Source organism: Pseudophryne corroboree, chromosome 12 (assembly GCF_028390025.1).
Source record: "Pseudophryne corroboree isolate aPseCor3 chromosome 12, aPseCor3.hap2, whole genome shotgun sequence".
Classification (NCBI taxonomy): Eukaryota; Metazoa; Chordata; class Amphibia; order Anura; family Myobatrachidae; genus Pseudophryne; species Pseudophryne corroboree.
This window is the reverse complement of record NC_086455.1, coordinates 53,960,720-53,986,745: the sequence shown is the minus strand read 5'-3', so window position 1 is coordinate 53,986,745 and position 26,026 is coordinate 53,960,720. Positions and strand designations below refer to the sequence as shown.

The 26,026-nt window shown below is 47.2% G+C and overlaps 2 protein-coding genes across 2 annotated transcripts in view; one reads left to right on the top strand and one right to left on the bottom strand.

Moving 5' to 3' along the window:
- FANCM (FA complementation group M) overlaps positions 1–26,026 on the bottom strand; it is a 337,857-nt gene that overhangs the window by 274,254 nt on the left and 37,577 nt on the right. The window lies entirely within an intron of this gene.
- The window catches only part of LOC134980627 (heme-binding protein 2-like), a 36,564-nt gene that overhangs the window by 3,509 nt on the left and 7,029 nt on the right, over positions 1–26,026 (top strand). The window contains exons 2-4 of the mRNA XM_063947524.1: positions 14,457–14,548; positions 16,140–16,281; positions 16,757–16,940. Coding sequence (XP_063803594.1) covers positions 14,457–14,548; positions 16,140–16,281; positions 16,757–16,940 — 418 coding nt within the window. The remainder of the gene's footprint in view (positions 1–14,456; positions 14,549–16,139; positions 16,282–16,756; positions 16,941–26,026) is intronic.

The following is a 26,026-nucleotide window of genomic DNA, read 5'->3' as shown; positions in this document are numbered from 1 at the left end:
AGGGCATACACACGTTTTTTAAAAGTAAACAAATTTATCTACTTCGCCCAATTGTTCCTCTGGTATTTCCAATGCTTTTCTGTAGCTTCTCAATCTTCTATGGCCAGATCCCCACAAGTTCTTAGCAAACCAAAACAGTTAGCAATTGGGCAAAACCATGTTGCACTGCAGGGGGGGGGGGGGGGGGGGGGGAGCAGATATAACATGTGCAGAGAGAGTTAGATTTGGGTGGGTTATAGTGTTTCTGTGCAGGGTAAATACTGGCTGCTTAATTTCTACACTGCAGTTTAGATTTCAGTTTGAACACACCACACCCAAATCTAACTCTCTCTGCACGTTACACCTGCCCAACCTGCAATGCAGCATGGTTTTTCCCATTAGTGGTTTGCTAACAACTCTCAAGGTACAGAGAGGTAACGCTAGGTACAATTTGGAAGAGATTTTATCTACCAAAGTACCGGTGTTACAATAGGCAGTGTCCCAGAAGAGTGATGTACATGGTAAATTACAGTAAGGGTGGAGAAAATCTGCTCCTGCTTCTTACATACATCTCTTGTCAGTGCAAGGTAAAGCAAAGCAACGGGGAGTTAATGCTTTTTCAAATAATTAGCCAATTTGCTTGAGTGTGTCACTCATGCGTCAGAGTGCATTGGAAAGCCGAAAAATAATGGGGCAGATGTATTAACCTGGAGAAAACATAAGGATGTGATAAACCAGTGATATGTGCAAGGTGATAAAGGCACCAACCAATCAGATTCTAAGGGGTATATGCAATAGCGGGCGAAATCGCGGCAATTATCGCCGTTTTTTCAATTCGACCAAATTCGCCAGGTGAATTCCGGAAGGTGGCTTCCGGAATTCACCATATGCAATGAAAAACGGATTCGCCAGAGTCGCGGGCGAAAATCGGCCGATTTTGCGGATTTTACCGCGATTTTAAAAAACGGGAAAAAACGGGGAAAAACCCGAAAAAAAAATGGCGTGGGGTCCCCCCTCCAAAGCATAACCAGCCTCGGGCTCATTGAGCTGGTCCTGGTTCTAAAAATGCGGGGAAAAAATTGACAGGGGATCCCCCGTATTTTTAAAACCAGCACCGGGCTCTGCGCCTGATGCTGGTGCCAAAAATACGGGGGACAAAACGAGTAGGGGTCCCCCGTATTTTTAACACCAGCATCGGGCTCCACTAGCTGGACAGATAATGCCACAGCCGGGGGTCACTTTTATACAGTGCCCTGCGGCCGTGGCATCAAATATCCAACTAGTCACCCCTGGCCGGGGTACCCTGGGGGAATGGGGACCCCTTCAATCAAGGGGTCCCCCCCCCCAGCCACCCAAGGGCCAGGGGTGAAGCCCGAGGCTGTCCCCCCCCATCCAATGGGCTGCGGATGGGGGGGCTGATAGCCTTTGTGTTCAAAAAAAAAGATATTGTTTTTTCCATTAGTACTACAAGTCCCAGCAAGCCTCCCCTGCAAGCTGGTACTTGGAGAACCACAAGTACCAGCATGCGGGCGAAAAACGGGCCCGCTGGTACCTGTAGTTCTAATGGAAAAAAAATACCCAAATAAAAACAGGACACAGACACCGTCGACAGTAAAACTTTATTACACACTGCCGACACACACATACTTACCTATGTTCACACGCCGACATCGGTCCTCTTCTCCATGTAGAATCCCGGGGTACCTGAAAATAAAAGATCAATTATACTCACCTCAACAGGCTCCAGAGATAAATCCACGGACTTGGCAAAAAAAGAAAACGAACAACCGGACCTGCGGACCGAAAGGGGTCCCATGCTGACACATGGGACCCCTCTCCCCGAATGCCGGGACATCACGTGACTCCTGTCACTGATGTCCCTTCAGCCAATCAGGAAGCGCTACTGCCGTGGCGCTCATCTGATTGGCTGGACGCCGTCTGTACTCTGACAGCGCCTCGCACAGCTCCCTCCATTACTTTCAATGGTGGGAACTTAGCGGCTAGCGGTGGGGTCACCCGCCGGTCACCGCTGACCGGCGGGTGACCTCACCGCTAGCCGCTAAGTTCCCACCATTGAATATAATGGAGGGAGCTGTGCGATGCGCTGTCACAGCGATCAGCCAATCAGGTTAGCGCAACGAAGTTGCGCTTCCTGATTGGCTTAGAGACCTGTCAGTGACAACTGTCACTGACAGATCTTAATCGTGGATAGGTGTCCCATGTGTCAGCATGGGACACCTTTCAGTCCGTTTTTGGTGCGGGTAAATGCGCTTTCTTTTTTTGCCAAGTCCGTGGATTTATCTCTGGAGCCTGTTGAGGTGAGTATAATTGATCTTTTATTTTCAGGTACCCCGGGATTCTACATGGAGAAGAGGACCGATGTCGGCGTGTGAACATAGGTAAGTATGTGTGTGTCGGCAGTGTGTAATAAAGTTTTACTGTCGACGGTGTCTGTGTCCTGTTTTTATTTGGGTATTTTTTTTCCATTAGAACTACAGGTACCAGCGGGCCCGTTTTTCTCCCGCATGCTGGTACTTGTGGTTCTCCAAGTACCAGCTTGCAGGGGAGGCTTGCTGGGACTTGTAGTACTAATGGAAAAAACAATATCTTTTTTTTTGAACACAAAGGCTATCAGCCCCCCCATCCGCAGCCCATTGGATGGGGGGGGGGACAGCCTCGGGCTTCACCCCTGGCCCTTGGGTGGCTGGGGGGGGGGGACCCCTTGATTGAAGGGGTCCCCATTCCCCCAGGGTTCCCCGGCCAGGGGTGACTAGTTGGATATTTGATGCCACGGCCGCAGGGCACTGTATAAAAGTGACCCCCGGCTGTGGCATTATCTGTCCAGCTAGTGGAGCCCGATGCTGGTGTTAAAAATACGGGGGACCCCTACTCGTTTTGTCCCCCGTATTTTTGGCACCAGCATCAGGCGCAGAGCCCGGTGCTGGTTTTAAAAATACGGGGGATCCCCTGTCAATTTTTTCCCCGCATTTTTAGAACCAGGACCAGCTCAATGAGCCCGAGGCTGGTTATGCTTTGGAGGGGGGACCCCACGCCATTTTTTTCCCGGATTTTACCGTTCCAGCAATAAAAAAAATAAAACAATAAAAATATTATTTTAAAAAAATATATAAATAATATTTGTGCCTCCCCCAAAAAAAAAAAAAAAACCTAATCCCTTCTAATATAAATAGATCTGCTATTCCTAAAAAAAAAAAAACACAAAAAAAAACATGTTTAAAAATTTTTTATTTGTTTTCACCCTCCAAAGTGTGGCGGAGTGAAAATCGCGAATTTGCTGTCTAAAAGCACTGCAGGCGAATTTCCAAACTTGAATTGAATATGCTGGAGGCGAATTGCAGCATCTGTACCATTGCAGAAAAGGCGAATTCGGAAAAAGGCGAATTGAGAAAAGGCGAATTTTGACGGGCCGTTTTTTTTGCGAAAAATGACTGCACTGCATAGGCGAATTGATTTTTGGAGGCGAAAACGGCCCGGAATTCGCCTATTTTGCCAATTCGCCCGCTATTGCATATACCCCTAACTGTTAATTTACATATTGGAGCTGATTGGCTGGTGCCTTTATCACCTTGCACATATCACTGGTTTATCACTTCCTTATGCCTTCTCCAGGTTAATACATCTGCCTCAATGAGTCTTAAGGTACCAGTCTATACTGTGCACAAAAGCAGTAAGAGGGAGTCAGGAGCTCCCAGAGCCTGTGACGCTGGATGCGATACAGCAGTCCTTTATCAGCCTTTTTATGCAATATGGTCACAGAGGAAGCGGTTACAATAGCGCTACTCGGGATCCCGGGCGTCACAATGCTAGCGGTGAATCCCGGACTTCACAATGCTAGCGGTGAAAAAAACGCAGCCGGAATACCGGCGGCCACGGGCTTTTCTCCCTCTCATAGAGGGAGAATATAACCTACTGCGAGCCACCGTGACTGCAGAGTGGCGAGCGCAGTGAGCCGGCAAGGGGCTTAATACTACTCATCGCACTCCTGGCACATCGGTGGCAGGGATCCCGCTGTCGGTATACAGACGGCCGGGTTCCCAGCCGCCGTTTTTTCAAACAGATCATGGTCACAGAATGTCAGAATGCCTGTTACAGTGTGATGCTTTCATTGTGCAACAAAATCCTGTACAGAGCAGGGTGGGGGAGTAGGGGGAATGGGTTTTTATTTTACAGTCAATGGCCTGTACACACTACAACAATGTGAACCCAGACAATATGACAACCGACGGGCCAAAATATCTTATCCGCTGTACACATCAGATGGATGTAATGAAGGATCGTTCCGTCCTTCATTACAATGCACAGTGCCGCATGCAGCATTGACCCAGTTGGCCGTGCAGCAAGACTGACCGGAAAATATAGCATGCAACTGCAGGAGGGCACAGATTGGGCGTGCACACTGGACGTTCCGGACAATATGTCGTTCCGATTTCTCCAGAAACTAAATATCGGGCCATGATTGCTCTAGTGTGTACCCAACGTTACTCAGTGGTTCTCAAACTCGGCCCTCAGAACACTGATCAGCTGATGTTTTGCAGGTCACCTGTCTATCTTTAAAACGTGCCTGCTGGTCATACACCTGTACCCAGCTAGGTGACCTACAAAATGTGAACTGTTGGGGGTCTGAGGACCGATTTTGAGAACTACTGGTATAACATTAACTAGACAAATCACACTCACATGCACCATGTTTGGTAACCCTTCCGGGAAGGACACAAGCTGGAAATTCCACAGTGCACATAGTGGAAATCTTCCGGCATGTGATGTCGCAGCACAGATGCGGAACAGAGAATCAGCACCAAGAAACTGGTTTATAACGACACGCTCTCTGCCACGGTGCTGAGTGAGATGGAAACAAATGCACTCTGCTGCAAAACTACAGTATAGTGCATTTGTTTATAATAGTAGCAATAAGGGGTGGAATGTGATCTCTGTACGTGATCAAAAAGCCAGCACCATCATCCCGATGTTCACCTTACCCTCCCCCCTAAACGCCCCCCCCAGCCTAACACTACCTCCCCTCCTCCACAGCCTAACCCTATCCCTCCCCTGTGGTGCCTATACCTAACCCACCTCCTTATCCTTAACCCTTTCTTCCATGCAGCCTAAGTCTCACCCTCCCCGGGGGTACCTAACCCCTCCTTCCCACAACCTAACCCTAACCCTCCCTTTACCCGCAGCTTAACCCTAATTCCCCTGCCCCTTTCCCGCGCAGCTTAAACCTAACTTTGGCATACTTATGTTCTGCCAGTGGGATTCCAGCGTTGGCATTCCAAGTGATGTCGGAGTTCTAGCGCCGGCATTTTGGTCGCTTGTTGGGACTCCGACGCCGGATTTCCGTCTACCGGCCTCCTGTGTATTGTATGGAATAATTATACAGCTTGCTGTAAACTATTAGATATATTACAACTTACAGTACATCACTTTTCTTTTACGTGAATAACACCCTCTGCTAAAATACAAGGTTATTAAAGGTTACATAAAAGTTCTTCATGAGAACCTGTAATTAATAGAAGAATTTCAAGTAGGGTAGTGCGGTTGGACGGGATGTAGTGTCCTCTGATCAGATGTATTAAGTGCCTGGTAGGATGGAGAGGTGCCCCATAGCCAAATGAGCTAGTAAGGGGGGCACAACCATTTCTGGTCTGAAGGTCACATTAGCAGACGGTACTCAATGGAAGAGGCTGCAATAAAGTTACATTTCACTAGGTATGTGAACTAGTTACAGGAAATCAGGCACGGGTCTGCAGTTACTCCACAGGACTAGCAATGACCCCATGCAATACAGGACAGGTACAAGGGAAGCTGGGATAGGGTCTCCCTGTATACGTTGGGTTTCCCACAGGACATGTGGGGTAGGTGATCAGATGAATTGAGAAGTGCATTTCTATTTTGTTTGTTTTTTGTTAGTTTTTTTTAAATGTAAAGAAGTCAATAGATACTGCTTCATCTACTGGAGTCATTTCCTCCAACAATACATCAAATAGATTTCCGTTAGCGGTCTATGGTCCTGATTCAGTGGTGGACGCGGTTTATGCGCGATCACAAAAGACCAATGCTTTGTGGCCTGTGCAAGCTTTGGCGCCACAGAGTGGATGTGCTGTTAATCAGTTTAATTGACAGACTGCAGGCATTTGGGTGCGGTGACTGGGAGTGGCCTGTCAGCGCCATCTCGGAGGTGTGGCGAACCCAACCCGGCAAATTAGTTGTGGCAGACAATCTGAGCAACCTTATGTCCGACTGACATGTCCAGTGGATCTGAGAAGCCGGTGGTGGATTTACTGCATCTGCTTAACGTCTCAGAACCGCTGCCACTGAACATACAGCACTGAGCCAACTTGTGCCCACCTCTGATCAGTCCAATCTGTGGCTGTGTGATTAGATAGGTGTGTTATCATATACACATATATACATACACACACACACACAGAGATACACACACAAACACACTAGATGAATAACCGTGCTTCGCTACAGAGTGTAAAGAATAATGCCAATCTTTGTCAGGCTGCACCTCTGGGCTTCCCCGGATTGATGCTGTAAAAAATGCTGGTGCTGAGGAGAGTAATCCGCCTCCTTCTCTGCCCCGTCCCGCCTCTTATGCTGCCCTGCTCAGTGCTGTAAATGCTTGGACGACAGGCTAAGGTCCGCACGCTGTATGTTCAATATGTAAGGTTTGCAGGCTGACTCTATTTCAAAGGGTCCTAGGTCTTATTGCTTAGCTTCTCGCTCTCCTTAGGGCTCCTCCTTTGAGGTAAAACAGGTAAAAAAAATTTGCACAACACTTAAGGTCAATGGGATGTACTAAGCTGTTCCACAGCGCTATTAGCCCTCTTACTGCTCCGTTCTCATCTCCACTGTTAGATTCCTCCTCACCTCCCGGCGCTGTAATTCAGTCCCATTGTTTTCCACATCACGTTATCTTTTTGTTACGTTACCTGCCCCGATAGTCTGCCCATTGGTCCTTCGCTGGCCCCGTATGCAATGGGTGTAGTATGGTTTGCCGGCGGTCGGGCTCCAGGCGACCAGCATACCGGCGCCGGGAGCCCGACCGCCGGCATACCGACAGTGTGGCGAGCGCAAATGAGCCCCTTGCGGGCACGGTGGGCTATTTTATTCTCCCTCCAGGGGGGTCGTGGACCCCCACGAGGGAGAATAAGTGTCGGTATGCCGGCGCCGGGATCCCGACAGCCGGCATACTGAAGACCACCCGTATGCAATAACGTACGAGACCTGTAACCTCCCCTCATTCAGTAAGTGCACTTTTGCCCGGCTACTAACAGCTTCCATCCACAACGGTGATCCCTGAGTGACCGCAACGGAGGAGCAGCGCGGCATCCGTTAGTTCATACCGGCTACTGTCGCGGAAAACAACGGTACAGAATGGCAGCGCCGAGAGGTGAGAAGTAATGTAACAGTGGAGATGAGAACAGAGCAGTAAGAGGGCTAATAGCGCAGCGGAACAGCTTGGTACATCCCGCCCTTAGCGTGATGATACATAGCCTATATGTTTACGGCCAGTCTAAGGAACGTATCAATTTTCACAATGCGATCAGCTTAGCAACCCCGAAAACAATGGATTTCACACTAATGTCGTTCATTTTGGACATTTTAGTTTTCACCCCTTCTCACCTCCCATGCTGATGGGGCTCAACTTGGACTTAGGGGGTTATTCCGAGTTGATCGCATGGTAGCAGTTTTTTGCAGCCGTGCGATCAGGGAGTCGCCGCCTATGGGGGAGTGTATTTTAGCATAGCAAGTGTGCGATCGCTTGTGCAGGGGAGCTGTGCAAAAAGTTTTTGTGCAGTTTCTGAGTAGCTCTGAACTTACTCAGCCACTGCGATCACTTCAGCCTATTTGGTCCCGGAATTTATGTCAGACCCTCGCCCTGCAAATACCTGGACACGCCTGCGTTTTCCACGGCACTCCCAAAAAACGGTCAGTTGCCACCCAGAAACGCCTTCTTGCTGTCAATCACCTTGCAATTGCCGCTGCGATCGCTTTCTTCGTAAGGTCCCACGGTGCCCGGCGTTACCTGTCGCCGGTCAGTGTCGCGCCAGCGCATTGCGGTCATGGCGCATGCGCAGTTCAGACCCGAACGCACCGCTGCGAAAAACTGCAGCGTGCGATCAGGTCGGAATGACCCCCTTTAATCAGCATCGGGAGTGTCACTATTCATCTCCACGACACCCAAAACTATTGATCTTTATATGTCACCCCCCTCCAACCCCCACAGTAATTTTTTTCCAGACTGTAAGTCATATGTGTACCAAGTTTGGTGTAAATTGCTCCAGGCATTCCAGAGTTATGCTGGAACATGCATACAGACATCCATTTTATTATATATATATATATATATATATATATATATATATATATTATACATACATACATACATACACACACATATATATATTTATTTTTTACAAAAAAAAAAAAAAGAAATACAATGTAGACAATAACCCACCCGAGCTTGGTGATTTGTACAGATCTAGCTGATGAGAAGTTCAGACACCCCAGCCGGATATCAAATACCGTTCTCCTGCACAACCGGTACAGCAAGTTTTACTATCCTCTCCAGGGAACAAGTATTAGACAATTTTGAAAGCGGGAAATCACAAATTTGAATAAGCATTAAACTGAAAAGCTGATATTACTGATCACAAATATACATGGAAGAGTTTATGGAAGCTTATTAAAACTTGTGCGTAATAAAAAGTCTTTCCTTATCACTTCAGACAATGAACTGTGGCACGGTGGTTAGCATTGCAGCCTCACAACACTGGAGCCATAACAAACACTGCGTACACACCGAACGATATATTGTGTGTGGATCAGCAGGTGTTTACGGACATGTTGCGTCAGCCCTGCAGCACAGCCGATGCCCAGCATATATATCTGCAGATATATTGGCGCATCTGATGTGTATCTGACTGCCCATACACTTACTGCAGAGATCGCCAGTGACTGACATCTCAACTGGGCGGACAAAGACCACCCAGTTGTGCGCAGACACATCAAGCAGCGGATCGGTAAATGTGTATTCTTCCCAGAATCATCCACCCGGGCGCTGATACGGCGGTCTGCAGACAGGTCGGGTAAGTGTATTTCCCACCTTTGATTCTGACCAGGGCCCCATCTATTTTTAGCTTCTTCCTTGTGATTGTGTGAGTTTCCTTTGAGGGTTCATCCCACAGTTCAAAAACAAACTGGTAGGTGGCGCCATACAAATTGGGCTTCCTGCCCGTAATCTCATCACATGACCCTGCAAACAACCACTATACATGTAAAGTTTGGTAAGGTAGGAACATAAGACCTGATCGATAGGGTGCGTTTTTTTTCCATCCCTGCGATCAGGTAGTTGCCGCCTGCAGGGGGAGGGGGAATTCGCCGTGCAGGGGTGCCATCGCATGTGCAGAGAGCTGCACAAACAAAAGTCTCTGCACAGCCCAAGACTTACTCAGCCGCTACGATAATCGGAGCAGAGCTGACGTCAGAAACCCTCCTTCCAAACGCCTGGATACTCCTGCAGGCTGTACGAAAACGCAGCCTAGCCATCAGGTCTGAATTACCCCCATTGTTACATGCCTGCATAAGCAAACATCATGGATTATTATTTTACATAAGACAACTTTTAGAATACAGAAAGGTGAAAGGATCGGATCCTTTCGGCTTTCTATATGCTATATAAAGGGGGAACCTTTATTTAAAGGCAGCAGAGCATTCCACCCTTTAGGACAGCACCGTCAGAACCACCACATCCTTTCGCAACCTGCACTTTAGAGTTAGTGGTGCTTAAAGTGGAGACCAGACATAGGGTTAGAAACTAATGAGCCCTACACACTGATAGATCCGCCGCCGAGCTGCCCGACGTCGGATACGGCCGACCCGGTGGCGGGGGGGCAGTGGTATCCGTTTGATAGATAGACAGTGTCTAGTTAGACAGTCAATAGATAGACACCATATGTTAGACAGACATTAGGTCGACAGGGTCAAAAGGTCGACATGAAAATGGTCGACATAAAAAAAGATAGACAAATATATTTTTTTTATGTAACATGTTTTTGGACTATTTCATACTTTCTCTATCCATGTCGGCATAGATTTGGTTATAAACCTTGTGGTGAGCGCAGCGAGCCACCGTGCCCGAAGCGTGGCGAGCAAAGGGAGCCACGCGAGGGTATGCCTTTCTACAATTGGGGGTCCCAGATGACAAAACTATCCACACAAACCACAAAAATACAAAAAAAAATGGTGTCTACCTTTTTCATGTCGACCATTTTCATGTCAACCTTTTGACTTGTCGACCTTTTTCATGGCGACCTTTTGACCCTGTCGACATAATGTCTGTCTAACATATGGTGTCTATCTATTGACTGTCTAACTAGACACCATCTATCTTTTATACCGGAACCGGGGGCAGTGACGGGGGGAGTGAAGTTTCTTCACTCCCCCCGTCACCCGGCTCCATAGCAGTGCAGGCAAATATGGACGAGATCGTCCATATTGGCCTGCGTGCACAAGCGACGGGGCTCCAGCGATGAATGAGCGGGGGGCCGCGCATCGTTCATCGCTGGTGCCTCCACACTGAAAGATATGAATGGTATCTCGTTCATTAATGAATGAGATCGTTCATATCTTTCAGTATTATCTGCCAGTGTGTAGGGACCATAAGTGTTCTGATATACCAATCCAGTTTTGAAAGCTTCTTAGCATGTGGATAAATAAAGTATGCTTACTTTGGGTTGTACTAATGTCACCTACACAGAGCAGGTTCAGCCTTTTAATTGGCTGAACCATTAAAAGAGCATGGAATTACGAGGAAAGAGTGACATCACTCACTTGTGCACCAATTTGACTGATTTCACATTGATCACACATGTGATCGGGCGACAAAAGTTCTTATAGCTTGTAATGTCAGTGTTCTAGGTTCGCTTGCACTAAATGATCCTCCCTGGAAAAAGCAGGGCCTTGGGAACTTGTTAATTTCTCGGAATCAGATGAAATTCACTGGTTATTAGACAGCACTTAATGCCAGCATGACCTGAATATCGCAATGAGATTACCAGCTGCCGGTCTCAGACGTGCCTGGCAGTGGCTGGAGACAAAATAATTACTGTATGGGGGTTTAGGAAATCTTCACAGGTCAAAGAAAAAAAATATTAATACTCAAATCAAAACAGGAAAAAACCTTGGTCACTGTGAGCAAAGTCGAAAGCAGATGTACTGTAATAATACAATAAAAAGGAATACAGGGGGCATTCAGCATTCAGAGTGACATGGCTCTCCTTAGTTTCCAACAGCTAAAATCAAATTTGAATTTAAACTGTAATAATCACTGCTCAATTGATTAAAAGTTTATATCATCTCGATGAACCAAACCCCTTCTCTTACACAAAGTAAAAAGCTTCGCCCTAAAAAAAGCATTTTGAGCCTTTAGAAATTGTTTTCACACACAAGTACTGGCAAAGCGAGTGACAGGCATGTAAATGAACGCCGACTTTGGCAGTGTAGCGCAGCTCTGATGCCTGCCACGTTCACACAGTCTAGCAAGATGATAATGTGAGGAGTTTGTATGTTCTCCCAGAACTTGCTTGCAAGGGTTTCCTCTCACAATCCTAAAATACACTGGTAGGTCAATCTGCTCTCGACAAAAATCCACCATAGTGTGTATGTGTGTGTGCAAGTGATGGGAGTATAGATTGCAAGCTCCACTGGGGCAGGGACTGACGTGAATGCGCAAATATTGTCTGTAAAGCGCTGCAGAATATGTGCACTATAAAATTACTATTAATACATAAATAATGTGTATTGCTAATAACAAACATTTTAAAAAAGGAAACTAGAGAACCTAATTAGTAGGATTTTGGGGATTTGTGACTGGAAACCACATTAGCAGCAGATTGGTGAGAAGAGCCCTTCAGAATTAATAAATACACAAAAAGACATGTTCTAAATACTTATGCACTAAACCAGTGGTTCCCAAACATGGGGCCTGACTCATACCTGATCGGTGCTGTGCTGTGGAGGAGTAAGTCAGAGACTGCACTAAGTGGATTTTTGCAGCTCAGCGTACACATGCGATCGCACACTTGCACAGCAAATTTACACTCCCCCTGGAGACGGCGACTATCTGAACGCATGACAGCAAAATTAGCAGCCCAGCGATCAGATCTAAATCACCTCCTTGGTCCTCAAGCCACCAAAACAGTCCAGGCTTTAAGGATATCCATGATTAAGCACAGGTGAATTAATTAGTACCTCTGTCATTTTGATTTAAGTATCTGTGCTCAGCAAAGATATTCTTAAAACCTGGACCGTCTGGGTGCCTAGAGGAACGCGTTTGGGAACCACTGGACTCAACAATCTAAAACCTAAAACGGTGTAATCACTAAAAATATATAAATATTTGTAGTATAGAGTTTTTGATGTTGCTCTCTGGAGCTTGGGTTCCCAAACTCAGTCCTCAAGGTAACCTGACAGTCCAGGATTTAAAGATATCCTTGATTGTGCACAAATGGTATAATCAAATTAACTAGGGAACTAATTACGTCATGTTAAATGTGCAGCTATCTCCATGCAATCTTATCATGGCAGATCACAGTTATGGGCCCTACACATTTAAAGATCCGCCGCCGAGCTGCCCGACGGCGGATATGGCCGACCCAGCGGTGGGGAGGCAGTGAAGTTAATTCACTCCCCCCATCACACGGCTCCATAGAAGTGTAGGCAAATATGGACGAGATCGTCCATATTGGCCTGCATGCACAGCCGACGGGTCACCAGCGATGAACGAGCGCGGGGCCGCGCATCGTTCATCGCTGGTGCCTCCACACTCAAAGATATGAACGGTATCTCGTTCATTAATGAACGAGATCGTTCATATCTTTTAGTAATATCACCCAGTGTGTAGGGCTATTACTCTAAATCACAGGTTCTCAAACTCGGTCCTCAGGACCCCACACAGTGCATGTTTTGCAGGTCTCCTCACAGAATCACAATTGAAATAATGAGCTCCACATGTGGACCTTAAAAAATGTGTCAGTGAGTAATTAATACACCTGTGCACCTGCTGGGTTACCTGCAAAACATGCACTGTGTGGGGTCCTGAGGACCGAGTTTGAGAACCTCTGCTCTAAATCATACAACTCATTATACAATCTTTTTTTCTGGTGATTTAGGAGGGTTTATATTTTCCCAATGCGTTGTACAAGACCACCTGTAGCTAGAAAATTGCAGATCTGTCCACTGTCATTTATGTTTAGCCACAACAGATTAGGGGCCTAATTCAGATCTGATCGCAGCAGCAAATTTGTTAGCAGATGGGCAAAACCATGTGCACTGCAGGGGGGGCAGATATAACATGTGCAGAGAGAATTAGATTTGGGTGGGGTGTGTTCAAACTGAAATGTAAATTGCAGTGTAAAAATAAACCCACCCAAATCTAAAGGGCCGTATAGAAGGGGAGATGTGTGCTGAGCAAAGTGCTCAGCACACATCTCTGCCCCCCGCTCAGCACACATCTCTGCCCCCCGCTCAGCACACATCTCTGCCCCCCGCTCAGCACACATCTCTGCCCCCCGCTCAGCACACATCTCTGCCCCCCGCTCACGCTCAGCACACATCTCTGCCCCCCGCTCAGCACACATCTCTGCCCCCCGCTCAGCACACATCTCTGCCCCCCGCTCAGCACACATCTCTGCCCCCGCCCAGCACACATCTCTGCCCCCGCCCAGCACACATCTCTGCCCCCCGCTCAGAACACATCTCTGCCCCCCGCTCAGCACAGCCGATGTGTGCTGAGCGAGGGGGGAAGACATGGGGGACCGCTTATTTCACCCAGCAGTGAAATAAGCATGCAGGCCAATCTAGGACCAGCGATAGCAACACGCGGGACCGCACATCACTGTCGCCGGCAACCCTACACACGGAGCAATGTGTTCCTAATTTCTAGTCAGATTGCTTAGAAATTAAGTGAACGTTGCTCCGTGTGTACCCCCCTTAACTCTCTCTGCAAATATATCTGCCCCCCCCCCCCTGCAGTGCACATGGGTTTGCCTATTAGCTAGCACTTTTGCTGCTGCAATCAGGTCTGAATTAGGCCCTAAATTGGTTCTCTGGGGAGTGTATAAAGGGGGGTACACACGGAGCCCTAACAGCGATAGCGATGCGCAGCCCCGCGCATCGCTATCGCTGCTGCTAGATTGGCCTACATGCAGGCCAATCTAGCGGGTCGCTCACTTCACCCGCTGGGTGAAGTGAGCGGCCCCCCCGTCTCCCCCCGCACGCTCAGCACAGATCGCGCTGTGCTGAGCGCCGGGAGAGATGTGTGCTGAGCGGTTCGCTCAGCACACATCTCTCCAGCATCGAGCCGTGAGTACTGGCCTTAAGACTCTGTGAGACATGAATCTGTGTGTCCACAGATACCAAATGCCTAATCCATCTTGGTTTTATTATAGAGATGGCAGAACCCATTCAACAGTTAACAAGGAACAGCCGAAGTGAGGAGCGACAGAGAGTGCCCTACCTGCTCCTCAGCTGCAAAGAAAAGGTAAGTCATTCATTTCTAACTCCCAGCAGCAACATACACAGAAGTACTGTAAAATGACCCTAAACCACACCTCAATATTTCGTTTTCATCAGTTAGAAAACATTAATTGTATAGCCGCACTATACGGCAGCCCAAACTTGCGCAAAACTGGTGGCAGCCCTCTACAGGGATAGTGAGCACTTTTGTGTGAAGTCGGATGGATGGGCAAGGGGTGCGAGATGCGGTGCCACTGCCAGCGTTTATACGCCACCCTTGGTCCTGCAGCTGAATTTTCCCCTATGTCAACATTGTGAATGTCGATATACTGTAACATCCATGTTGACATTTCATACCAAACCAGTGGAAACCATTGTGGCTGGATCCAAATCAAACACAATGCCCAATAACAACATTATATCAGCATAAGGCAAGCACAATGCCCAATAACAACATATCAGCATCAGGCAAGCACAATGCCCAATAACAACATTATATCAGCATCAGGCAAGCACAATGCCCAATAACAACATTATATCAGTATCAGGCAAGCACAATGCCCAATAACATTATATCAGCAACAGGCAAGCACAATGCCCAATAACATTATATCAGCATCAGGCAAGCACAATGCCCAATAACATTATATCAGCAACAGGCAAGCACAATGCCCAATAACATTATATCAGCATCAGGCAAGCACAATGCCCAATAACATTATATCAGCAACAGGCAAGCACAATGCCCAATAACATTATATCAGCATCAGGCAAGCACAATGCCCAAATACATTATATCAGCATCAGGCAAGCACAATGCCCAATAACAACATTATATCAGCATCAGGCAAGCACAATGCCCAATAACATATCAGTATCAGGCAAGCACAATGCCCTATAACATTATATCAGCAACAGGCAAGCACAATGCCCAATAACATTATATCAGCATCAGGCAAGCACAATGCCCAATAACATTATATCAGCAACAGGCAAGCACAATGCCCAATAACATTATATCAGCATCAGGCAAGCACAATGCCCAAATACATTATATCAGCATCAGGCAAGCACAATGCCCAATAACAACATTATATCAGCATCAGGCAAGCACAATGCCCAATAACATATCAGTATCAGGCAAGCACAATGCCCAATAACATTATATCAGCAACAGGCAAGCACAATGCCCAATAACATTATATCAGCATCAGGCAAGCACAATGCCCAATAACATTATATCAGCATCAGGCAAGCACAATGCCCAATAACATGTCAGCAACAGGCAAGCACAATACCCAATAACATTATATCAGCAACAGGCAAGCACAATGCCCAAAAACATTATATCAGCATCAGGCAAGCACAATGCCCAATAACATTATATCAGCATCAGGCAAGCACAATCCCCAATAACATTATATCAGCATCAGGCAAGCACAATGCCCAATAACATTATATCAGCATCAGGCAAGCACAAGACACTACAATAAAGAAGGAGGGGACAGGCTCCTTTAGAATAATAAATCACCCATATTTAAGGTTTCATTTAAGATGTAGGAAGGTTTATTCATTTGACTACAGTTTCCATGTAATACTTGATGCCTTGCTTGTAGTGTGGGGAAGTGCTGTACGAGAAACGACAATACGGAAAAGCCAAATGGGCCTGTATCAAGGTGCACGAGGAGCGCTATGAGCAGAGTATATGCGTGGGGTTTATGAAGATTATGAGATACATTTGTGAGCAGAACTCGTCAGGTAAGAGGTGTCCAGTTATCACTTCATTAATGTACAAACCCTATTGAGAAGGTTTACTCTTCACAGTTGCCATGTCTCTTTCATACACAAGATGTAACCACTTTGTGGGATGAAAGAATACATGAGAACAGCGCCCAGCAAATCACCTGGAACCAGTGACATCACCAATATCTCAATGTTGTCACTGGGCCCTACTTTAGATACAGGCAACGTTCTCTCAGAGGCCATGTAATGCAATGGCTGGCTAGAGGATAGGTACCCTATAGTAAGAGACACAAGGATAGTGGCATCAGGTGGCAGAGGAGTGGTTTAGTACACCTGTAAGGAAATTCCTAAAGTCAGGAACAATGACAGTGCAACAAATAGGCTATTGGACTTCTATTTAATGTTTCTATTTAATGGTGTTTGATTTATATTGGACAAATCATAAGGTTTAAGATAAAAACAATACACGGGGTTGTGCCCTTATTCCTAGGCTCATTCCTGGGTATGACCATCCCAATCCTGACAACCGTGCACACAGATGAAGCGCGAACTGGACTCCTGCGCAGTGTGACTCTGGCGTATTATATCCCCACACACCTTCAAGATGACCCGCCGCAACCAGCAGATCAGGACGTAGTGATTGAGGAATGGCCTCCCACCATGGTCTTCACCAGGTACAAGTTCTGCTTTTGCCCCTCTATCCAGGTGCTGACGCTGAAGTTGACCGATAATGTTAATGTACTGTGTGAAATCACCCTCCAGTATGCATGCTTCACTGTACTAATGGTAGCATCACCACCATATCACCCCTCTACATAGTACACATATGTACAGTACATGTAGAAGATAGGGATGACCAATATATTATAGCAGTACACATTTACAGCAATATTATTATTATTATTATAAGCAGCAATGTTACAAGAGAATACTGAACCCATATTTTTTGGGTTACTGCTGCTACTTGTTGCAGAGTTTCAGGATGGCATGAAACCTGGGTTTGCAGCATAGTATAAGGAGGAGGGGGGTGCAGAGTATGCAGTATATGCAGAGGGGGTGCAGAGTATGCAGTATATGGCGGGAGCAGTATATGGAGGATGGGGGTGCCCTGTATAAAGGGGCACTATATGGAGGGGTATGGGGGAGCAGTGTGTATATAGGGGCAGTATACTGTGGGGGGTGCACCATACATATACAGTGTGTGTCCACCCCGAACAGAGCTCCGTCAGGTTCCGTCCACACAGCAGCGTTCGCCTTTTACATAGATAGATTAATAAAATGAATTAGCAGCAGCCCGTCACATCTCCATACATGATCACTTTCACAGCTGCAGTACACAAATAAGTCATTTGGTCCTTGGGGTGGCCTCTAGCCAGCACTCATAAGGTGAGGAGCAGCCTTAGCCTTTTATTATATAGGACGAATAATAAGATGTCCGTTTTGGGGTGAAAAATTATTGAAATTGGGGTACAAGGTAGGGACATGTATATTGGGGTGCTTTATGAGTGGAACAATTGTTTTTAGGCTTGCAGGTGGGAGTAATCAGTAATTTTGACAAGGTTTTTAAAAGTGCCTTTAACTGGACCAAATATATACTTATACCCATATTTATGTACCTCAAATTGAATGAGAGTATTTATTTTACACAAAAAAAGCTTGCTTTTCTAACTTTTTAGGCGTTTTAAAAAAATTCTTAGGCATTTTTGGGGGCACAGGCCGATTTCTCCATTTTGACCTGCACGTTTTGCTGGTTAACACATCACAGGTCACCCATTTTTCGTTATTTTCTAATAGAATAGGCCAAAAACCGGAAGTGTGCATACCTGCGATAAGCAGTTTTTTTCGGCCAACAGGTGTGATAACTTTGCCAACGATCATGGCTAATTGGATACGCTCCTAAAGGGGGGTACTCACGGAGCGATCGCTGCTTAAAATCTAAGCAAACTGACTAGATTGCTTAGATTTTAAGCCTGATCGCTCCGTGTGTACCCCCTACACCGATAGCGATGCGCAGCCCCGCGCATCGCTATCGCTAGATTGGCCTGCCGCGCTGTGCTGAGCGGCGGGAGAGATGTGTGCTGAGCGGTTAGCTCAGCAAACATCTCTCCCGCATCGGCCAGTGAGTACTGGCCTTAAGATTTCATTACAAAGAAGCCAAAGTTATATTAGGTGTTATCAGTAAACAGTGCACAAGTGCTACGTATATTTAGCAACTTATACAGCTGGAGATCATGTAGAACATGTTGCGGAATTGTTTTTTTCTGCTAAGAACAAACGTTAATATGTTCATACTTAACTAAATTATTACTGTTAGAATTCTTAGAAGCCTGACATGCCAAGGAGTCGTGGCAATCTCAGTCCTCAGAATGACCCTCTTCCAGCAGATCACAAACCTTCTGCAGGCCGCTGACATAAAAAAAAAAAATCACAACAGCCGGATGCTATATGTTTACAAGACCTTTTATGTACAGTACACGGGTAGGATTTAGGTGCAATTCTAATTCTCGTGTTGGGTATTCTCTGCTTTACAAGAGATGCTTAATCCCTTTCAAGACGAGCACTCAAAGGCCAGGCCAGGCGTTTAGTGCAGCTTATTCTTAAATAACACTTTAGATAAGAATGAGTCCTAATAAAGTTAAACCCATTTGGCCAGCATGTGTCCTTTCCATCCTAAGAGAACAAGGGCAACGTAATTAGCACATTCTTCACTCCCCAGGCACTTTCTGATCTTGAAATTCACTTTCATATTACAAATAATTACTGAGCTGCACATAAGGCAAGGGTCTAAGTGACCTGAAATGTAGGGCTTCTATTCAGGCCTTATAAGGATGAGCAATAACACCCTCGGCTGCAAGAATAATAAGTAATAAGCGCCCGGAGAGCGCCTTGACCTGTACTACCCCCCTGCCGCAGAGATAATGAGGAAGGGCACAATAACGCCAGAGGACATCTATTTACAAAATTGAACTGGGTCTGGTCTACAAAGACGTGGTATATTGAATTTACTTGTCATCTCCACAGGATTTAATCACAATGTGCTACAGCTACTAAATGCCTACCCACGTCTGTACCTGTCTATATGAGGAACAAATTACAGCTCAGCCTCAGCGTCACTTTTATTAAATTTTATTATTTCCTGCACAATGTTACATCCGCCCCATTTACGTAGAACCGTATCAGAGACTGTAATGTGGGTTGCAGCTCTGGGCGGAGTTTATATTGCTGGGGTTGGGGAAAATCTGCAAAATGAACCATATCATCAAAGCGAATATGAGTTACTTCTTCATACATGCGTTCCATTTACCATTACCCCGCTCAGCATTCTCCCCCTATCGTGGTGCATGGGTACAGAATCAATTAATGGTACAGAGGCCAAGCACCAGCTCTGTCTCACTGTGCAGAGATTTATTAAAGTCCACTGGCACAGTAAAGTAGTGTTCACGCTAGGCTGTTTTAGCACACCCCGCCCAATTTTTAAAGGGGAAAATGCGCCCTGTCCCTTTTGCCGTGCCCTGCTAAAACAGCCTGCCCGGTGCCTGCTGCCGTCTTGTGAATAGATGCCATGCGCATTCAAAGGAGAGCATGGGTGAAGCCATAGGTGCTGGCCACGCCCCCATTAGTGATGCGATGGGCTGGGCACACCCGTACTAGTGACATCGAGGGGGCCGGCCTGTCCCCAATAGTGACACCAGCAGTGCCACGCCACCGTTACGTGCGCGCGAGTATAAGGTGCCCCCACAACACCAACACCATACTCCAGAAAATCCTGGGGAGAACACTCGTAAAATAAGAATTTACTTACCGATAATTCTATTTCTCGTAGTCCGTAGTGGATGCTGGGGACTCCGAAAGGACCATGGGAATAGCGGCTCCGCAGGAGACTGGGCACAAAAGTAAAAAGCTTTAGGACTACCTGGTGTGCACTGGCTCCTCCCCCTATGACCCTCCTCCAAGCCTCAGTTAGGATACTGTGCCCGGACGAGCGTACACAATAAGGAAGGATTTTGAATCCCGGGTAAGACTCATACCAGCCACACCAATCACACCGTACAACTTGTGATCTGAACCCAGTTAACAGCATGATAACAGAGGAGCCTCTGAAAAGATGGCTCACAAGAATAATAACCCGATTTTTGTAACAATAACTATGTACAAGTAATGCAAACAATCCGCACTTGGGATGGGCGCCCAGCATCCACTACGGACTATGAGAAATAGAATTATCGGTAAGTAAATTCTTATTTTCTCTAACGTCCTAGTGGATGCTGGGGACTCCGAAAGGACCATGGGGATTATACCAAAGCTCCCAAACGGGCGGGAGAGTGCGGATGACTCTGCAGCACCGAATGAGAGAATTCCAGGTCCTCCTCAGCCAGGGTATCAAATTTGTAGAATTTAGCAAACGTGTTTGCCCCTGACCAAATAGCTGCTCGGCAAAGTTGTAAAGCCGAGACCCCTCGGGCAGCCGCCCAAGATGAGCCCACTTTCCGTGTGGAATTGGCTTTTACAGATTTTGGCTGTGGCAGGCCTGCCACAGAATGTGCAAGTTGAATTGTACTACAAATCCAACGAGCAATCGTCTGCTTAGAAGCAGGAGCACCCAACTTGTTGGGTGCATACAGGATAAACAGCGAGTCAGATTTTCTGACTCCAGCCGTCCTGGAAACATATATTTTCAGGGCCCTGACTACGTCCAGCAACTTGGAATCCTCCAAGTCCCTAGTAGCCGCAGGCACCACAATAGGCTGGTTTAAGTGAAATGCTGAAACCACCTTAGGGAGAAATTGAGGACGAGTCCTCAATTCTGCCCTGTCCGTATGAAAAATTAGGTAAGGGCTTTTATAGGATAAAGCCGCCAATTCTGAGACACGCCTGGCTGAAGCCAGGGCTAACAGCATTACCACTTTCCATGTGAGATATTTTAAGTCCACAGTGGTGAGTGGTTCAAACCAATGTGATTTAAGGAAACCCAAAACTACATTGAGATCCCAAGGTGCCACTGGAGGCACAAAAGGAGGCTGTATATGCAGTACTCCCTTGACAAACGTCTGAACTTCAGGAACAGAAGCTAGTTCTTTTTGGAAGAATATTGACAGGGCCGAAATTTGAACCTTAATGGACCCTAATTTGAGGCCCATAGACAGTCCTGTTTGCAGGAAATGCAGGAATCGACCCAGTTGAAATTCCTCTGTAGGGGCCTTCCTGGCCTCGCACCACGCAACATATTTTCGCCAAATACGGTGATAATGTTGTACGGTTACATTCTTCCTGGCTTTGATCAGGGTAGGGATGACTTCATCTGGAATGCCTTTTTCCTTCAGGATCCGGCGTTCAACCGCCATGCCGTCAAACGCAGCCGCGGTAAGTCTTGGAACAGACATGGTCCCTGCTGGAGCAGGTCCTTTCTTAGAGGTAGAGGCCACGGGTCTTCCGTGAGCATCTCTTGAATTTCCGGGTACCAAGTCCTTCTTGGCCAATCCGGAGCCACGAGTATAGTCTTTACTCCTCTCCTTCTTATGATTCTCAGTACTTTTGGTATGAGAGGAAGAGGAGGGAACACATACACTGACTGGTACACCCACGGTGTTACCAGAGCGTCCACAGCTATTGCCTGAGGGTCCCTTGACCTGGCGCAATATCTGTCCAGTTTTTTGTTGAGGCGGGACGCCATCATGTCCACCTTTGGTTTTTCCCAACGGTTCACAATCATGTGGAAGACTTCTGGGTGAAGTCCCCACTCCCCCGGGTAAAGATCGTGTCTGCTGAGGAAGTCTGCTTCCCAGTTGTCCACTCCCGGAATGAACACTGCTGACAGTGCTATCACATGATTTTCCGCCCAGCGAAGAATCCTTGCCACTTCCGTCATTGCCCTCCTGCTTCTTGTGCCGCCCTGTCTGTTTACGTGGGCGACTGCCGTGATGTTGTCCGACTGGATCAACACCGGCTGACCCTGAAGCAGAGGTCTTGCCTGACTTAGGGCATTGTAAATGGCCCTTAGTTCCAGGATATTTATGTGAAGTGACGTTTCCATGCTTGACCACAAGCCCTGGAAATTTCTTCCCTGTGTGACTGCTCCCCAGCCCCTCAGGCTGGCATCCGTGGTCACCAGGACCCAATCCTGAATGCCGAATCTGCGGCCCTCTAGGAGATGAGCACTCTGTAACCACCACAGGAGAGACACCCTTGTCCTTGGAGACAGGGTTATCCGCTGATGCATTTGAAGATGCGATCCGGACCATTTGTCCAGCAGATCCCACTGAAAAGTTCTTGCGTGGAATCTGCCGAATGGAATCGCTTCGTAAGAAGCCACCATCTTTCCCAGGACCCTTGTGCATTGATGTACTGACACTTGGCCTGGTTTTAGGAGGTTCCTGACTAGCTCGGATATCTCCCTGGCTTTCTCCTCCGGGAGAAACACCTTTTTCTGGACTGTGTCCAGAATCATCCCTAGGAACAGCAGACGTGTCGTCGGAATTAGCTGCGATTTTGGAATATTTAGAATCCACCCGTGCTGTCGTAGTACTACTTGAGATAGTGCTACTCCGACCTCTAACTGTTCCCTGGACCTTGCCCTTATCAGGAGATCGTCCAAGTAAGGGATAATTAAGACGCCTTTTCTTCGAAGAAGAATCATCATTTCGTCCATTACCTTGGTAAAGACCCGGGGTGCCGTGGACAATCCAAACGGCAGCGTCTGAAACTGATATTGACAGTTCTGTACCACAAACCTGAGGTACCCTTGGTGAGAAGGGCAAATTGGGACATGGAGGTAAGCATCCTTGATGTCCAGAGACACCATATAGTCCCCTTCTTCCAGGTTCGCTATCACTGCTCTGAGTGACTCCATCTTGAACTTGAACCTTTTTATGTAAGTGTTCAAGGATTTCAGATTTAAAATGGGTCTCACCGAGCCGTCCGGCTTCGGTACCACAAACAGCGTGGAATAATACCCCTTTCCCTGTTGTAGGAGGGGTACCTTGATTATCACTTGCTGGGAATACAGCTTGTGAATGGCTTCCAATACCGCCTCCCTGTCGGGGGGAGACGTTGGTAAAGCAGACTTCAGGAACCGGCGAGGGGGAGACGTCTCGAATTCCAATTTGTACCCCTGAGATACTACCTGCAGGATCCAGGGGTCCACTTGCGAGTGAGCCCACTGCGCGCTGAAATTCTTGAGACGGGCCCCCACCGTGCCTGAGTCCGCTTGTAAGGCCCCAGCGTCATGCTGAGGACTTGGCAGAAGCGGGGGAGGGCTTCTGTTCGTGGGAAGAGGCTGTCTGCTGCAGTCTTTTTCCCCTTCCTCTGCCCCGGGGCAGATATGAGTGGCCTTTTGCCCGCTTGCCCTTATGGGGACGAAAGGACTGAGCCTGAAAAGACGGTATCTTTTTCTGCTGCGAGGTGACTTGGGGTAAAAAGGTGGATTTCCCAGCAGTTGCCGTGGCCACCAGGTCCGATAGACCGACCCCAAATAACTCCTCCCCTTTATACGGCAATACTTCCATATGCCGTTTGGAATCCGCATCCCCTGACCACTGTCGCGTCCATAATCCTCTTCTGGCAGAAATGGACATCGCACTTACTCTTGATGCCAGAGTGCAAATATCTCTCTGTGCATCTCGCATATATAGAAATGCATCCTTTAAATGCTCTATAGTCAATAATATATTGTCCCTGTCCAGGGTATCAATATTTTCAGTTAGGGAATCCGACCAAGCCACTGCACATCCAGGCTGAGGCGATTGCTGGTCGCAGTAGAATACCAGTATGTGTGTATATACTTTTTATGATATTTTCCAGCTTCCTATCAGCTGGTTCCTTGAGGGCGGCCGTATCAGGAGACGGTAACGCCACTTGTTTTGATAAGCGTGTGAGCGCCTTATCCACTCTAGGGGGTGTTTCCCAACGTGCCCTAACCTCTGGCGGGAAAGGGTATAATGCCAGTAATTTTTTAGAAATTAGCAGTTTTTTATCGGGGGAAACCCACGCTTCATCACACACCTCATTTAATTCATCTGATTCTGGAAAAATTACGGGTAGTTTTTTCACACCCCACATAATACCCTTTTTTGTGGTACTTGTAGTATCAGAAATGTTCAAAACCTCCTTCATTGCCGTGATCATGTAACGTGTGGCCCTACTGGAAAATACGTTTGTTTCCTCACCGTCGACACTGGAGTCAGTGTCAGTGTCTGTATCGACCTGAGGTAACGGGCGTTTTATAGCCCCTGACGGTGTTTGAGACGCCTGTACAGGTATTAACTGATTTGCCGGCTGTCTCATGTCGTCAACAGTCTTTTGTAAAGTGCCGACACTATCACGTAATTCTTTCCATAAGACCATCCAGTCAGGTGTCGACTCCCTAGGGGGTGACATCACTAACACAGGCAATTGCTCCGCCTCCACACCATTTTCCTCCTCATACATGTCGACACAGCGTACCGACACACAGCACACACACAGGGAATGCTCTGATAGAGGACAGGACCCCACTAGCCCTTTGGGGAGACAGAGGGAGAGAGTTTGCCAGCACACACCAGAGCGCTATATATATACAGGGATAACCTTATATAAGTGTTTTTCCCTAATATAGCTGCTGTATATATTAATATGCCAATTTAGTGCCCCCCCTCTCTTGTTTTACCCTGTTTCTGTAGTGCAGGACTGCAGGGGAGAGTCAGGGAGCCTTCCTCCAACGGAGCTGTGAGGAAAAAATGGCGCCAGTGTGCTGAGGAGATAGGCCGCCGAGAAGGGGGCGGAGCCTTTCTCCCGCTTTTTAATGGAAAAATTGGCAGGGGTTAAATGCATCCATATAGCCCAGGAGCTATATGTGATGTATTTTTTGCCAAAAAAAGGTTTTTTATTGCGTCTCAGGGCGCCCCCCCCAGCGCCCTGCACCCTCAGTGACCGGAGTGTGAAGTGTGCTGAGAGCAATGGCGCACAGCTGCGGTGCTGTGCGCTACCTTATTGAAGACAGGACGTCTTCTGCCGCCGATTTTCCGGACCGCTTCACTCTTCTGGCTCTGTAAGGGGGCCGGCGGCGCGGCTCCGGGACCCATCCATGGCTGGGCCTGTGATCGTCCCTCTGGAGCTAATGTCCAGTAGCCTAAGAAGCCCAATCCACTCTGCACGCAGGTGAGTTCGCTTCTTCTCCCCTTAGTCCCTCGGTGCAGTGAGCCTGTTGCCAGCAGGTCTCACTGAAAATAAAAAACCTACTTTAAACTTTTACACTAAGCAGCTCAGGAGAGCCCCTTAGCCTGCACCCGTCTCGTTCGGGCACAAAAATCTAACTGAGGCTTGGAGGAGGGTCATAGGGGGAGGAGCCAGAGCACACCAGGTAGTCCTAAAGCTTTTTACTTTTGTGCCCAGTCTCCTGCGGAGCCGCTATCCCCCATGGTCCTTTCGGAGTCCCCAGCATCCACTAGGACGTTAGAGAAAGAATATATAGTGCATTTTCCGACCCGCAAATGAAAATTCAAACTACTAATCCCAGGTGCCCTCCAATGCCCCACAATGGATTATAGATCTGACTTGCAGGGAGCTAGGTAATGTGTGTTGATTTCACAGTAGCAGCTGAATTTCAGCACAACCGATTCTGAATTCAAAGCGGCAATCCATTCTAAGGCTGAACCTGCCTAACAACCGATTGCCGCCTTATATTCAACAGCAATCTTAACGATCAAAGGATGCAAGATATATTGTTCAGTTGTTTGAAAGATTGCACAGTGTGTATGCACTATAGGGCAGATGTATTAACCTGGAG